Source organism: Perna viridis, chromosome 11 (assembly GCF_037379345.1).
Source record: "Perna viridis isolate PV_CMFRI_1.1 ecotype Kerala chromosome 11, ASM3737934v1, whole genome shotgun sequence".
NCBI classification, from domain to species: domain Eukaryota; kingdom Metazoa; phylum Mollusca; class Bivalvia; order Mytilida; family Mytilidae; genus Perna; species Perna viridis.
Window position 1 is genome coordinate 22,723,780 of NC_142455.1, and position 15,263 is coordinate 22,739,042.

At 32.9% G+C, this 15,263-nt stretch overlaps 1 protein-coding gene across 1 annotated transcript in view; it reads left to right on the forward strand.

Annotated features, from left to right (window-relative positions):
• LOC148603394 (uncharacterized) overlaps nt 1-15,263 on the forward strand; it is a 71,024-nt gene that overhangs the window by 44,637 nt on the left and 11,124 nt on the right. Inside the window, exons 21-26 of the mRNA XM_088551541.1 lie at nt 5,626-5,742; nt 7,007-7,240; nt 7,735-8,008; nt 8,491-8,669; nt 10,659-10,787; nt 14,139-14,255. Of these exons, the coding sequence (XP_088407667.1) occupies nt 5,626-5,742; nt 7,007-7,240; nt 7,735-8,008; nt 8,491-8,669; nt 10,659-10,787; nt 14,139-14,255 (1,050 nt within the window). The remainder of the gene's footprint in view (nt 1-5,625; nt 5,743-7,006; nt 7,241-7,734; nt 8,009-8,490; nt 8,670-10,658; nt 10,788-14,138; nt 14,256-15,263) is intronic.

Here is a 15,263-nt window from a genome sequence, read left to right on the forward strand (position 1 = left end):
TCACATCTACGTTTTCACACACCAGTTTTTTGTGTGTAAATTCCAATTCAATGAAGCGCTTAAAAAAGTCAAAACAATAAATCAAAGGCTTAAATAAAGGTCAATATGGGGTCAGTGCAATAGACTCCTCAAGGAGACCGTGCAATAGTACATCGACAGTGCAATAGATCACCCTGTCCTGAATAAATTTTGAAAATAGAGAAAAATATGTGTATATTTAATAAACAAGATAAAACCTTATAATAAGGTAATAAAGTACAATATTACCTCGATCTAGCAAGAATATTTAAGTTATTATACCCCCTGCAAATATAGTTATGGGGTATAAAAGAATCACCTTGTCTGTCAATATTTTATGTAAGCGCAAGACTCCAAAACCACTCAATGTATTTTAAAGAATTTTTTTTAGGAAGGTTGGGTATCATTTGTAGATGTGTATGAAATAATATAATTACTGCCTCAGGACTGCCACGAGAGATAATTAAAGTTATGGGTTTTACTTACAAGGAACCTCGTAAGCACAATTCACTTCTGTATGAATGACAACATTGAGCACCAAATCAAAGAAGAAAGCAGTCACTTGAAGTGATCAAGGAATTCAGCAAAAAAGTGAACAATTACAGAAACAATTAAAATTGGTTGAAAAAATCTTCGGGAGTCCACCCCTGGAAGTGTCTACTTCTTTTCCCAGAAATATTTTCTTAGCTCGGTATACATGAACATATTCATAGCATTTAACAGTCAGGAGGTAACATGTTCTTCTTTTTCAGGAATTAATAAAAATACCATTATTTGGATGGCTTAAGACGAATGAGGAGAGGAGCGACTCTGTGCAAGATGTGGTGAAGTCTATTCATCTGGCCACTGCTCAAAAACCTGTTCCTAGCAGGAAGAAGTTGGATAATTTTGACAAAGGTGTGGTTAGAACAGTTTACGAGATGCACCAGAAGTCACAGCCTGTGACCATGCCCGCACTGCAGCAAGCCTTGAAGAAGAACGATATTGTTGTTTCAGTATCTACTGTGGCAAGAACAGTGAAACAACTGGGGTTCCGGTAATTTTATACATTACTTATGTTTACAATAAGACAGTAAAATACTGAAACATTAGCAGTAAAAGGTACATGTAGTGCATCTATAAACCAGATAATTGATTTTGATCTTAAAAATCATGCAACTAAGTTTGTCATTTAGTTGATCATAATGCCTGAGGTAAAATCTGTATATGAAATAGTACTTTGCAAGATTTGTAGTTCTTGTACTTTTTAAAAATAAAAAAAAGGGGTTCAACGCTTTTATTTTCTCAATCTTTTTGGGCAAGGTTTTGCACAGTTGTACAAAATTTTTCAACAGATAGGATGGATTTAAACATAGCCTTGACCCTACTATTTGTCAGTGTACTTGACATGAAATTGCTATATTGATAAAACTTAGATCTAGAGGGAAATCACTCTTTAGCTTCTTATAATTTTGAACTTTGAATCAAAACCAATAGTCAGGATAATCATGACGAGATGAATAAGGAGCACTTTACAGAGTGGTTCAAGGACACCCTCCTCCCCTCAGTCTGTGGTCGTTATGGACGATGCTCCGTATCACATTGCTAGGAAATAATAGTAATGATTTGGCACTAAGGTAATCATGAATTAAAACTTTTTGTACATGTACATGTATGTATGACATGTGTTATTTACCTTCAAAAGCTGTTGTAGAGTGGACATGCTTGCAACTTTTGATTTGTGTACAACTCAACATGATTTTCCTCAGCACACATTTGTCTAATCTTCTGCTACTGCTTGAAAAGGGACGATTTTTGGAAAGTTGGTTTGATGAATACATTAGCCCATCTTGCACGTACGATTGAATTGTAATACAAGCAATATCTGTGATACAATTTCAACATCCGTGATAACTTTTCCTGTCAATAATTGAAATCTTGTTATTTGTTATAATTTAAACTGATTATATCTACAATCATGTTTCATTGATTATGTTGATAACCTGAATGTTTACAATGTTGTTTGATTCCTTGATACTTTAATTTAAGCCAATACAGTAAACTTATATTTTATATTTACTAAATATTTACTAAATATGATAGCATTGTGTTTGATTTCTTTAAAATGCACAATTACTCGATATTGTTATTGAAATGAACATATACATGTACCTAATCATGCTGATATTGGAATTGTTAAATTATATTATAGTTGTTAAATGTGAAACTTATAAAATATTATTTTTTTTCTCTCCATGTCTCGACTCTTTGATTGAAAATTTGCTAGGTGTCCGCAAATAGATTAATGAATATGTGTACAAAACTCAGGTGAATTTTAGTAAGCCTCATACTAAAATTGCGTGTTAACCCTTTTTCTCAACCTACTTGTTTGTAACCAACAAAATGTTCCTATCCTCCTCTCCAAAGAAACAAAATCTGATCTTTCTGCAATTGTTTTTGTCTGTTGAACACTTATATATTTGATAACTTCAAATTGTGAAATGTGTAATACAGATTTCCTATCTATACAACAACAACAAAATGAGTCAAGGACAGTCACCATGACACTAAAAGTATTACTTTGTCAAAGACTAGTATAATTGAATTAAATATTTACAAATGATAATTTGTGGACTTAGTCTGACAGAATAGTGTGACCATATTTTACTATCATATATACTTGTAGAAAATGTGGAGTCAAATATTTGTCAATATTGTGTTTGATGGAGTTGTAAAATTATACATGTATGGGTTAACAATATACCGTTCATTTCATATACATAATTTTTCTACAGCGCAGAGTACACGTAGCGAATTTATAATTCATACTGACAGAAGTAATTATATACAAGTACAAGATCTGGTGTCTTACAACATAACAAGTCCTATGTACCGAATTACAAATGTACTTAAAAGCATCTGATTTATCACAATGTAGTTATAAACTTTGTTAAAACATACACCAGTGAAAAGAAAATATGGACAAGATTGTTGCACAGAGTTTTGGTATGTCTCGACAGTTCTATCTTGAATCAAACACATATCAACTAACTTAAAGAGGGTTGCTGTTGGGAACACACCTGTGCATTGAGATGGTGTACATTTTGTACTTCTATATAGTCCAATCCAAGGAAGATTACTGAGAAATATTCTTTGGCTGTTGACATTCATTCCATGGTAAAAAATATGACAACAACTCTACAGCAATGTCTTCAGTAACAAATCTGTGTATATGTACGTTCGATCACATACGGCACAGTACTTTTATTTACAATTTTCAAAATATGTACAGAAACACCGCTTGGTTTACTTGGTATGGTCATCATTTTAAAGTTTCAATGCAAAACTATTATAAATTTAAAATTTTTGTGGGGTGGAAAAGAACCTAGTGGTTTGTGTAGGTCAGCTGACTATTTTAAAGTAGCTTCAAATTTCATAGACCTGTAATAAATTTACATTTTCATGATCTTTTCAGTTGTCAATTCATTCCACAATGCTATACAGTGATAACGACAATAATACAAGAGAATACTCAACGTGTCCTTAAAATTAAAATGGAAAGACATCCCTCTAAGTGCTTGTGTCTCCATAAGTTCAGAGTACTCTGATAAGGATTGTTATGAAGTATTCAGGGAATTTATATTGCAATTAGTATTGTACATATATGTACATGTACATTTTATATATATAGTCCCTGTCAAATGTAAACATGTTTTTATATTTTTTTTCTATCGTGGAAGCCTTTGCATGAAATGCCATGTGTCATATGCAAATTTCGTACTCTAAACTGTAACCTCTCGCGCTTTACGATCGAATAATAACTCAATCATAGTGATTCAAATAATCCGACAAAAATACGTTGCATGTGAGTTACTGACAAAAGAAAAATGTCTGAACCCAAGAATCCTGGCTGTCTTACTTTAAATCCAGTTCAAAATTGCCTTATTCGTAAATGATACACAAAAACAGTGTAAACAGGCATGTCTAGCGATTTAAAAACTGCACAGCATTGTGTAAAAAGCGTACGGCAAATCAGCTTTTGTTTACATCCAATATGGCAGGAAATAATACGATTGTCACCGGAGTTCGACACGAACTTACGACCTACGTCTGTAAACAAATCGTCCCGTAGAAACCAACGAGGCGGATATTAATATAGGATTTTCCCGTAAGGATTTGTTACTCGCGATTTCAGCCAACAAACGACTCGTTGGTACTATCACGTCATGCATATATGCGAACTATCTTCAAATTAGATAAAAGAGAGACAACTCTAGCGGTAAGTCCCGACAGTTTAAAAAATAGAGCTTCAAATCGAAATTGTGACGTCGAGTATAGTAATTAACATAAATGCTGATTGGTGATGTTCTATTGATATGTTTAAAAATTCAAGCTGACAGGGTTGAAAACATTCCTTAGTGTACCTAGTCCTTTGTCAATCAACGTTCCATTTTTATCACTTGATGATAAAGAGTAATCAAAGGAACCAAGATTCTACCGGAAATCAAAAGAATGTAATCCAGGGAAAGACCAGGCATGGAAAACCGACAATTACTACGAAGAACATAAAGTAACTAAAACCATACATACAAAGAAACAAAAGAAAATGGGAACTCGGACTCCACTTAAAACTGGGATCATGGACCATGTCCACCGGTGGGGTATGCAGCCTCTGCTTTTCTAGAAAAACACGCTGAGTTTCTCATCAAAAGGTAAGTCCGGGGTAGACGAAAGAGGAAATAAAAACTATGACACGTTAAACTGAACAGTTTACATGGTGCAGATGGATACAACGTAACGTTGGATAGAGAATAATACATGGCAAAATCCGTATCATATACCGTATTATCCCAAGATTCCAATATATTTTTTTTGCACTTTCTGCAATTCGGGAAAGTCCCGAGAAACGCCGAGTTCAAGCTGTATTTAGTACATAATATAAGATAAAGACGGGTAAATCGTCTTATATCATCTGATTTACTGTAATCCAATGGAAAAAAAGCGCTTTAAAATGATATGCGATAATAATTCTATGGTTCATCGAATGAATCCAGACCGAAATTATTATCACGAGTGTCAAAGACCGGTACGAATTATCTACTACGAGGAGCTTGTCAAGCAAATAATTCTGTTGGATTATCCAATTTGTCATTATTCAACCCAGATTGGTAATTCGAATCTGAAAACTTCAAAGACAGTAAACATTACAAATGAAAAATGCTGACTCTAAGTGATTTAATTTTTTTTCAACTGTTCATCATACAAATTGTAAACTGGCCCGAGCCAAATCATTCGTATAACGTGTTCAAAAATTAAAAATATTCCTTACAATTTCATTTTTAATTGATTCCCGTGCAAGCATTGAAAGTGAATTGCTATTCAAAACGCTATGTAGTTTTGGATTATGTGAGTGGCGGCATTTATGGTGTAACAGTACCGAATCAGGTTATACAAAATAAGCTTGTTTGTTCACAGGGAGTCAGCTAATCATAAGAGCTAGTTAAAAAAAAAATTATATTGTTTCCGTTTTAAATTGTTTAATTGTAGGTTCAGGGACTTTATTTTTCTTTTTTAAATCAAATTATAAACAGAAGAAGTCTAAATTCTGTTTCTTTTGAATAACAATAGCATGGCCAGAGTGTTCAGAGAATGAATGGACTTGCTTGAATCACCAGTGTATACCAACTCAACAGAGATGTGATGCTATAAAACATTGTGTAGATGGTTCGGATGAGGTGGACTGTGGTCAGTATTTCTTTTATATTTATATTAAATCGTGAGGACCAGAAAACACAGTCAAAATAAATGCAACCTTTCTAAATTTCATATGAAATCTTATAGATATGCTTACAAGACATAGATAACAATACCAATTATTATTAATTCAATACTGTTGTCATTCACACAATCATATCAAACTGTTCTAGTTCCAAAAACAAAATGAAAATTCGGAAAATCTAGGCATACCACCACTTTTTGTAAATGTAATTATGATATTGATTGATTGATTATTGGGGTTTAACACCCGAGCAGCAATACTTCAGCTATATGCAGGCGATGAACGAAAGAGATCATAAAATGAATATGAAATAATGATGATGAAATGAAAAAAGGTATGGGAAATAAGGATATAAGGTCGACAAATTTTGATTGCCTGTAGAAAAAGGAAGCGATAGGTAGGGTTGGTAATTTAGTCTCCTGTTTTGGATCGCAAAGGCTCCTACTCCTATCGAATACCACAGCAGGGTTCTTTAACGTGAGAGAAACGTGGCATTTTTCCCAACACAGTGCACCACTATGGTTTCCGGTCAGGTATTATAGCCTGACAACCCCAGCATGCAATACGTCAGGGGTACCCCATTCCAACATCTGGGCCACACAACCCAATTTCACTGTGGGCCTAGCCCCCTAGCCCCGGCTAGGGTTCTGAGCGCTATTTAGTCGCCTTTTACGACAAGCTTAGCGCAGGTGCATACCTATTCTTTTGACACCCAGACCTGCACGGGGCGCAATTATGCTATTAAAGTGGTAAAAATCTAGTAAAAAAACTGAAATTATATAAAAGAAAATGCAGCCTGAAAATTACTGTATGCTAAAATTTAAGAACACTCAACCAAATAAATAGGTGAGAAAAAAGACATGCAATAGTTTTAATTATTTTTTAAATATTAGACCAAAAAGTTGTCATGGTAACCAACCAAAAGTTTTTTTTGTATTTTCTTTGTCCAAATATTTTTGTTTTGTTGTATTTATTTATTTTTTTATGATGATTTAAATGTCCATCAAGGTTAAAAAGTATTAACAAAAAATACATTTGCAGCAATTTATCATAATATAATGTATGTCCGTCCATTTGACCCTTTAAAACGTAATTCAAATTGTCCACTTCACATGTTTTTCTACCTCGCTATTTGCTTTTATTGGCAAATCCCCAATTCATCAATGAAATAATTTAGCTATCTACATATTGACTTTATTCTAATATGGTTAAATGGAATTATTGTTTCAGAATCTTGTTCAAGAAATAGCTACCAGTGTTTTGATGGATCATGTTTAGTAATGAATCGAGTATGTGATGGGATTGCAGATTGTCCTGGAAAATCCTTTGAAGACGAACATTTACGCTTATTTGATATAGAAGGTGAAAGAATAATACAATTTCCATGCTTCGCTAATCACCGAAGGTCATGCGAAGAATGGTGGGATGTAGGAGCTAGAACAAATGGAGTATATACTTTACAATGTAAATCATTCATATTTTTAATATCGTCATATGATATCATTTAAGTAGTATTTCTACCATTATTTCTGAGTATCTCATTACATTTTACCTCGACAGGTTCCATTACTTGATTAAATAGGTTTGGTGATCACATCCAAATGATAAAGGACAAGGAAACAAATGTTTTGGTCTTAATTTTTTCTTATGACCGAAAACAGTGGACCTTAATTTTTTTTCCTTTATATTTTAAAAAAATGTCGTATTATATTGTGATACTTCTTGAGTAACTATGAAAGTGTTCTGAATCAAACAAAAAATAAATTTCTATATCTGAATACCAATTGTAGTAAAAAGGAATGAGTTATCCCCTTAATTTCAACAGATATCTAATTATCATTAATCTTTAAGTCTTTGGACAAGACAGTTTCGTTTTCTTTTCTTTCATTTTTATAGAAAAATGGCAGTAAGGAGGGAACCCAGGCTACATAATAAACTCAAAAATTCTATTTTTACAGTTGACGTTGACGTATTTTGTGAATTTGAAGTAATCGGGGGCACTGTGAACATAACAACACATTTTTTCGCTACCCACTCCTGGATCGGTAGTAGTTCGACTGGAGCTTTCGAAACATTTCATGAACATTATAGGTTTCCTAAGATTGTAAATGAAATTGTTTTCAATCCAGCGTATAAATGTAGCCAATCATTAGTATTAATGTGTTATTACCAGGACAGCATCGAAACTGGATTATTTCGGAACAAAAACATTATTGACTCATGTAATGAAAGGTATACGTATATGTTTATATATATATGTGTGTGTGTGTGTGTGTGTGTGTGTGTGTGTGTGTGTTAGACAAATAGGTTATTTTCAAAGCTGATTCATTTTTATCAGATCAATTGTCTAATTCATCTAAACGAAAACTGCATATTTATAAATGGCAATACTAAAGAGTTCTTGTTTATTGGATTTTGTCAATTTGAAATTGATGGTCATTCTATAAATTGGTAAAACATCTCTACATTTGATCATTAAATCCGAATCGATTCTTCCAAAGTTTCATATACATTTCTACTTCTATTATTCAAGTTTATACATGTTTTAATTACCTTATGATTAGAGTAAGATATTTTTATTTTGAGATATAAAAAGTATAAACGTGCAAATCGTGAATGTGCATAATTATGAAATTTTAAACGACATCTTTAATTGTCCTCGATTTAATAAAATTACGAAAGTTTTAATAAAATTTTAAAAATTTGTTCTGCAGATGTCAGTGCGTAGGAAGAACTGATTGGACTCAAGCAGAACTAAATGTGCCATTAATCGACCAAATTATTGTATCAGATCCATCAAAGTTACCAATTGATTCATATGTGTTACCGTCTAACGCCTTGAATGATGAAAGCTTTCATGCTTTCAAACCAGGTCCTGTGGTTTGCACAACAGGTAATTTGTTATAGTATGCATGTAGAAAACATTTTTACAACATGTATTATTGAAAGTTAGAGACAAAAGTGTTTACATTTTAGTTTTTCCTTTTTCATTCGTTTAAGAGAATGTTCATGTAAAAATCGACAAATCCTATGTTATTAGGAGCCCACTAAATGTGTTGTTGTAATAAAATGCTTAAACCATGTGGATGTCAAAAAGTATAAAGTTTGTTTTAAAAAGACAATGGATGGCTCAGAAATTGATTTAAAATTTCCTTAACAAAGCAACCAAATTAAAAGCGCAAATTAAAACAAATATCCCACTTTTTTCAATAAATTTCAATGAAAACTATGTAATTTATTTCTCTTTTTTTCATGCAGTTAATCCAAAATCAACATTTAAATTTGAGAAAGTTTTCATTTGTGATATGAAATTGGTGAACAAATTAAAAACAAAACAAATCGCCCACTGCCTGTTCATATTCGGAAGCGTTATTCAAATCCCTTCATTTAATACATAGGTCACTGATACAGCAAACTTCATATAAAAACCAATGAAAAAAACTCATAATACCATCAATATAACTCTTTTTTCATGACATTTTTTATTATCTTTGCCAGGTAGCAATTTTGTAATTTTTGTTTGTAATGCCATACAACGAAATAAATTAAACAGGAAGAAAATAGGAGGTGAAACGCGGTTAAAACAATAGTTGAATCCAGTTTCGCAAAAAACGTCTGTACCAATCAAGGACCATTGTGGTTGTTTCCACTTTCGGTCTTTGTCGCGATATTGTTAGTATTAATCCAGATTTTCTATGTTTTTTACTATTGCCTTTGACTTTTGCACTGGACTTTTGTATCTTTCAGTAAGATTATTTTGTTTATACCCTTTATTTTCACAGCTAACATAAGATTTTAAAGTTACTCTACCATCTTACTTGCTAGTACATTATTATGTAGATACATAGCATGCACGGCGAGGAGCAACATAGTATTTTAATAAGAGTAATCAAGGGAACCAAGGTTATAGCGGTAATCAAAAGAATGTACTCCAGGGACAAAGACCAGACATGGAAAAAAGACAAACACAACAAAGAACATTGAGTAACTAAAATCATACATACAAAGTAACAAAAGCAAATGAGCAACTCAGACTCCACTAAAAACTGGGAGCATGGACTAGGTGCACCGGTAGGGTAAGTGTCCTGCTTTTCTAGAAACACCGGCCGAGTTGCTCAAGAAGTCTAATGGGGTGAGGCAACTCTACCATCTTACTTGCTATTACATTACTATGTAGATACATATCATGCACGGCGAGGATCAAAATGTTATGTTAATACAAGGATGCATACATATATATAATCAAGTCTAAACAACACCCCAACTCTAGAATCGATGCGAGGTTGCAAATTTGTGATGCAAATTTGGTCGCTCCCTCAGCGGGATTCGAACCCCTTGCGAAACATACCAATAAATTAAATAACCGTAATAAATATGTTTAACATCACCTAAAGATGGTAAATGTGTTTCATTGTGTAACGACCAAACGTAGAAATGTCAATCAATCTTTTGAAAATAGGCTTTGTAATTAAAGTGCCAGTTTTTGTAAGATTGGAAGAAATAGAAACATTCATATCAAAACATCTCCGATCTGACGATGTAATTTCACTCAAGGATGCTTTCTCTATTCGAAAAGACCATTATTTCATTTCTGATACACTTTATTTGCCCAGATTTTTTTTTCAATATAGTGTCAAAAATGAGGTTTTTGACAGAGTTATCTGCCCTTAATACGATCATTTGTAGTGCTCTTCAATAAAATTAAAGCTAAATTTACCAAAATGATATGGAAAATATTAGCTTTTATTCTTGATTCTGGGAGTGCAAATAGTCAAAATGAACTTTCAAAATGTAGGGTTTCTTTTCAAACCATGTTTCACCCAGTACCTGATTTTACAGAGACGGACAATTAAGTAGTGTCTAATGCAACATATTTTTGCAGTGATACCTGTTACCTCAACACCACAGATTCGCAGTTGTACAAGTCAAAGAGTTTACAACTACACAGATCATTGTATTCTGCATAAGGATTACACAGCTTGTAGAGATATGTCGCATATTCAGAATTGTGGTACGTTTTAATCTTTTTGAAACTTTAAGGCGATTATAACAGTTGTAATTTAAAACGCAATTCTCAGCAGGCCTTCAAGTAATATTTCCTATAATGTCCATATATATTGGATTCTCTCCAACAATTCCAGTATTTTTGCATAGCAATGATATTTTGGCAAAATAAATTCAAATAAACTACTCAAAAACAAACTTCCTTTTTTTAGTTTAATGCAATTGCTTTAAACAACGTAGTTTACGTTTTACATCAACAGGACTTGTTAACAACCCCACCCATATATATATATGTACAGTACAACAACATGATACCATGACAGTTAAGACAATCTTTACCAGATATATCATATATTCAGGCAAAGTCCTCATGATTGCCTTGTAATTTCCTGAAACTTCCTGATACAAGGAAATCATTCACAATTTTTATGTGTGTTAAATTGGGTTATACTGTTTGCCAGATTTAAAAGCAGAAAGGTTGTGATCACGCCAAAGTATTTTAACCTGTCGCATGTGTTGCGCCTGTTATCACATGCAGATGAACTTGTAAATTATTATTGCATTTGGGTAACTTCCAGCCTATAACTTATGTGTATATTCTTCACAAAGGTTGGGAAGCTTAATGCTCACCCAATTATTTGACTGAACCTTTGAATAGGCTATACTCAGCATATTTTTTTCTCCTTTTTTTCATTTGATTCAATATTTACTCGTTAATAGGGTATTTACATAGTAACTAACACATTATATTTAAAAACAGTTTTCGGAATGACAAGTACCGTGTCCTTGTTGTTTGACTTATGATGTACCGTGATTCTCAACCCCACATGTGAAGTATTGGGATTGATATTGCATACAAATAGACATAACTTTCTGTAGATTATAATTGTTTAGAGCTGGTATGTCCAGTTAACAGTTAGTAATCATGTTTATTCATTTGTGTAACGTATAATGTCTTGATCTTTGTTTTTACAAAGTACTCAGATCTTTTCAAACTGATATGTGTGTTAAATTAATTTTTACTATTCCACGTTTGCCAGATTTAAAAGGAGGAGGATTGTAATCACGCCAAATATTTTAATCTGCCGCATTTGCTAAATATGTCCCAAGTCAGGAATGTCTGTCCTTTGTTTGAATTGTTTCATTGCTTCGTTTTCACTTTCAGTTTCATTTGTTGCTGGAGTATATAGGGTAAACTACTTTGCTTAACCTGTGAATAATGTTACTTTGGGGCCAGCTGCAGTCTGTCTTGTGGTGTGAGGGTTTCCTTGTCGGTCTTTCATGGAAGACCCATGGGAGGCCTTGAGATGACCAGCTGCAGTCTGTCTTGTGGTGTGAGGGTTTCCTTGTCGGTCTTTCATGAAAGACCCATGGGAGGCCTTGAGATGACCAGCTGCAGTCTGTCTTGTGGTGTGAGGGTTTCCTTGTCGGTCTTTCATGGAAGACCCATGGGAGGCCTTGAGATGACAAAATTCATCCCGGTGGTGGACTCTTTGACATATTCAACATGTTCATTTTCGTTATATACATTGCAAAAATTCTTAACAAATTACTTACTGTCTACCGCCACAAACTGAAACTTTACATACTTATTTTAGATGGAGTCGAATGTACCAAATAAATTGATCCCTACAAATCGAAAGTTAATGTTTCCTTAATTCATACCTGTAAGAATAGGTTGATGAAATCAATACCACTCTTTATATAAAATAAAACTATGGTTGTTCATGTGCAGTGTGGAAAGTCACTCGAATCAATGAATTTCTTATTAAATCACATCAGAGTATGTCAATGGAACCTCTATTTTTCAGACAATATTTAATACGAAGGATTATGGTCTTTTCCGTTTCAAATAACTTTATCATTATTATTATTGTAATTATTTTTATCTGCGGGTATTCATTGTTAGAAGTGTATTGCGACAAATTTCGATACTTAGTATACAAATTACACATCTGAAGGGATCTTTCAGACTGACCCTGTTAAGAGATTGTTATCTTCAAATGAAGAAGAAAATCTTTTTTCGTAAAAATCTTCCTATTCGTAATAGCTAGGTAAAAACCCGAAAGCTTCATGTTGTTAAGACAGAGATTGGAAAACTATTTAATAATGTTTTGGAAAGAATTGAGGCCTCGCTTGTTAAGTGACTTTGGCGTTGGAAAATGAAACGAAGTCGGTTGCTCACTTAAACGTTTAATCAGTAAACGTAGAACCTTTGGATCTTCATCTTTAATCATACATGAAATAATGTATGTTTAAAAAATGCAAGGTCAAAGGACAACCGTGACTTCGAAAATTGACTTTGACCTTATTATGACACAACTCGAAACCGAAAAAATATTCTAATAATTAAAACCGAGTAAGAAAGATGTTTACATACAAATGTACCAATATGTTCAGATTAACAAACTTTGCGAGAAGAAATAAGGTATCTATTCAGCGTTTTTAAAATTTTAAGACCCAATTTTTCAATGCAATTTTTATGGAAAAGGTCTTTTTTATTTGTTTTAATGAAAAGTAACTATGAATATTTTAGTTTACATCACTAAATTTTGGGTTAAGTTATTTTGAAATTCCAATTGAGACTGGCAGATGAAAAAACATGGTAGGAAGAAATATGAACTGCAGCAAATGAAATGTCTATTATAAGTACATTCAATTACCTTTTTGAGTGCTCTAATTCTGAAATAAATTACTTGCTTGATTGATTAGTTTAAGACTAGTAGAGTACATTGTGTGACCAAAATGACTGATATTTTTTTCTTTGTGTTATACGAAATTATTTTTAAAGTATCTATATTTTTTAAAGGCTTACTTTAAATGTTGAGGTAATAGTGTTCTATCTCTTTTCAATGTATTTTTCCTTGTGCGTACTATTTTGTACTTCGACAATGTTAATTTTTTTTAATTCGTTGTTTTGAATTGTTTTGCTACATCCTGTGCCTGAATAGGAAATTAAAAACTTTCTCTTGGAATATTAAATCTTGACTTATGATATTTTGAAACTGTAAGTGACTTTTTCTATAGCAGCAAGCTTGAGCTTCATTTACGTTCCAAAACTATACAGATAGTTTGAAACTAAAAGTGATATTTTTTTAGCCAAGTTAATAGCTTATATCTTATAAAATGTCCTAGGCTATCATATTTATTTGCGTTCACATGGTCAATATCTTTTTTTCTCTTTTATACTAATTTCACATCTTTTTTGTAAACCACTTCCAGTTCCGATGTAGAATATGCTATTGTCTGGTGTCAGGAGTGTCCAGAGAATGAAAAATATGGGTGATTCGGTTTGAAGAACTTTTGATTATTCGAAAACAATTGACATTTATCTGTTTGTTTTTTTTTTTTTTTTCAGATGATTTTATATGTCCCCCGGGATTTTATAAATGTCCTCAGAGCTTCTGTATACCGTCTGATATGGTGTGTGATGGTATAAAACATTGTCGTCGTGGCGACGACGAATTGGATTGTGGTAATTACTTTCAAATAATGCAATATTCGTTAGGTAGAGGATGGAGTCCTAAAAACGTTATTTTTATTACCAATAAGCATTGCATCACTAGGAGTCTTCTTTAAGTTTATTTTTTTCTTCGGCAGATAATGAACATAACTAAATGGAAGAGTAATCAAGGGTACCACAATTTAAGCAGAAATCGAAAGAATATATCATAAGGACAAAGGCCAGGCAGGGAAATTAGACACACAACTAAGAATACGAAACAACCAAATAAGCATGTACAAATACACAAAAGCAAATGAGAAACCCGGACTTTACTAAAATCTGGGAGAATAGACAAGGTGCAATGGTAGGGTAATCATTTTGATTTTGTGACACCATTACCATATTCCAGAAGCATGATTTTAAGAAATCTAGCATGGTATGAAAAAGTTATCACGACAAGCTCTGGTATGAGTTGTGATATGGATATGAAAACTCCATAGGTAAGCGTCTTCTGCTTTTCTAGAAACACCCGCCGAGTTGCTCATAAAAAGTCAACGTAGACGAAAGATGAAAGATATATTATGATACGTTGGACAAATCAGTTTTCATGGTGCAGATGGATACATTGTAACGATTATTTACCCATTAACAAATAGGGCCGCTGTTACTAAAATAGTCTATACCGGTCAAACAACAGTTCGTTTACAAATTTCTCAAACACCTTTTGGTCTTAAGAAATTTTAACATTTGGTTAAAGTGTTGCAATCCATTCTTTGCCAAATTTTTGTAAAAATATGTTCACCATTTGTAGCCCTTTTTTGTTTTTTTTTTATTTCTTTTTTTTAAATCTTTTTTCTGAAACTATAAAAAATGACACTATTGAGCACTGAAATGATATGGGAATATTCGGGTGATTGAAAATCATTGCTACCATCACAAAAAATAAACCAGCAGTTTTTGCCCCTAATTCCCAAAAAGCATTAGATTAATAAACATTCTTACTGGGTCAAGGTGTTTGCTATTAATTTTAAGAATCTT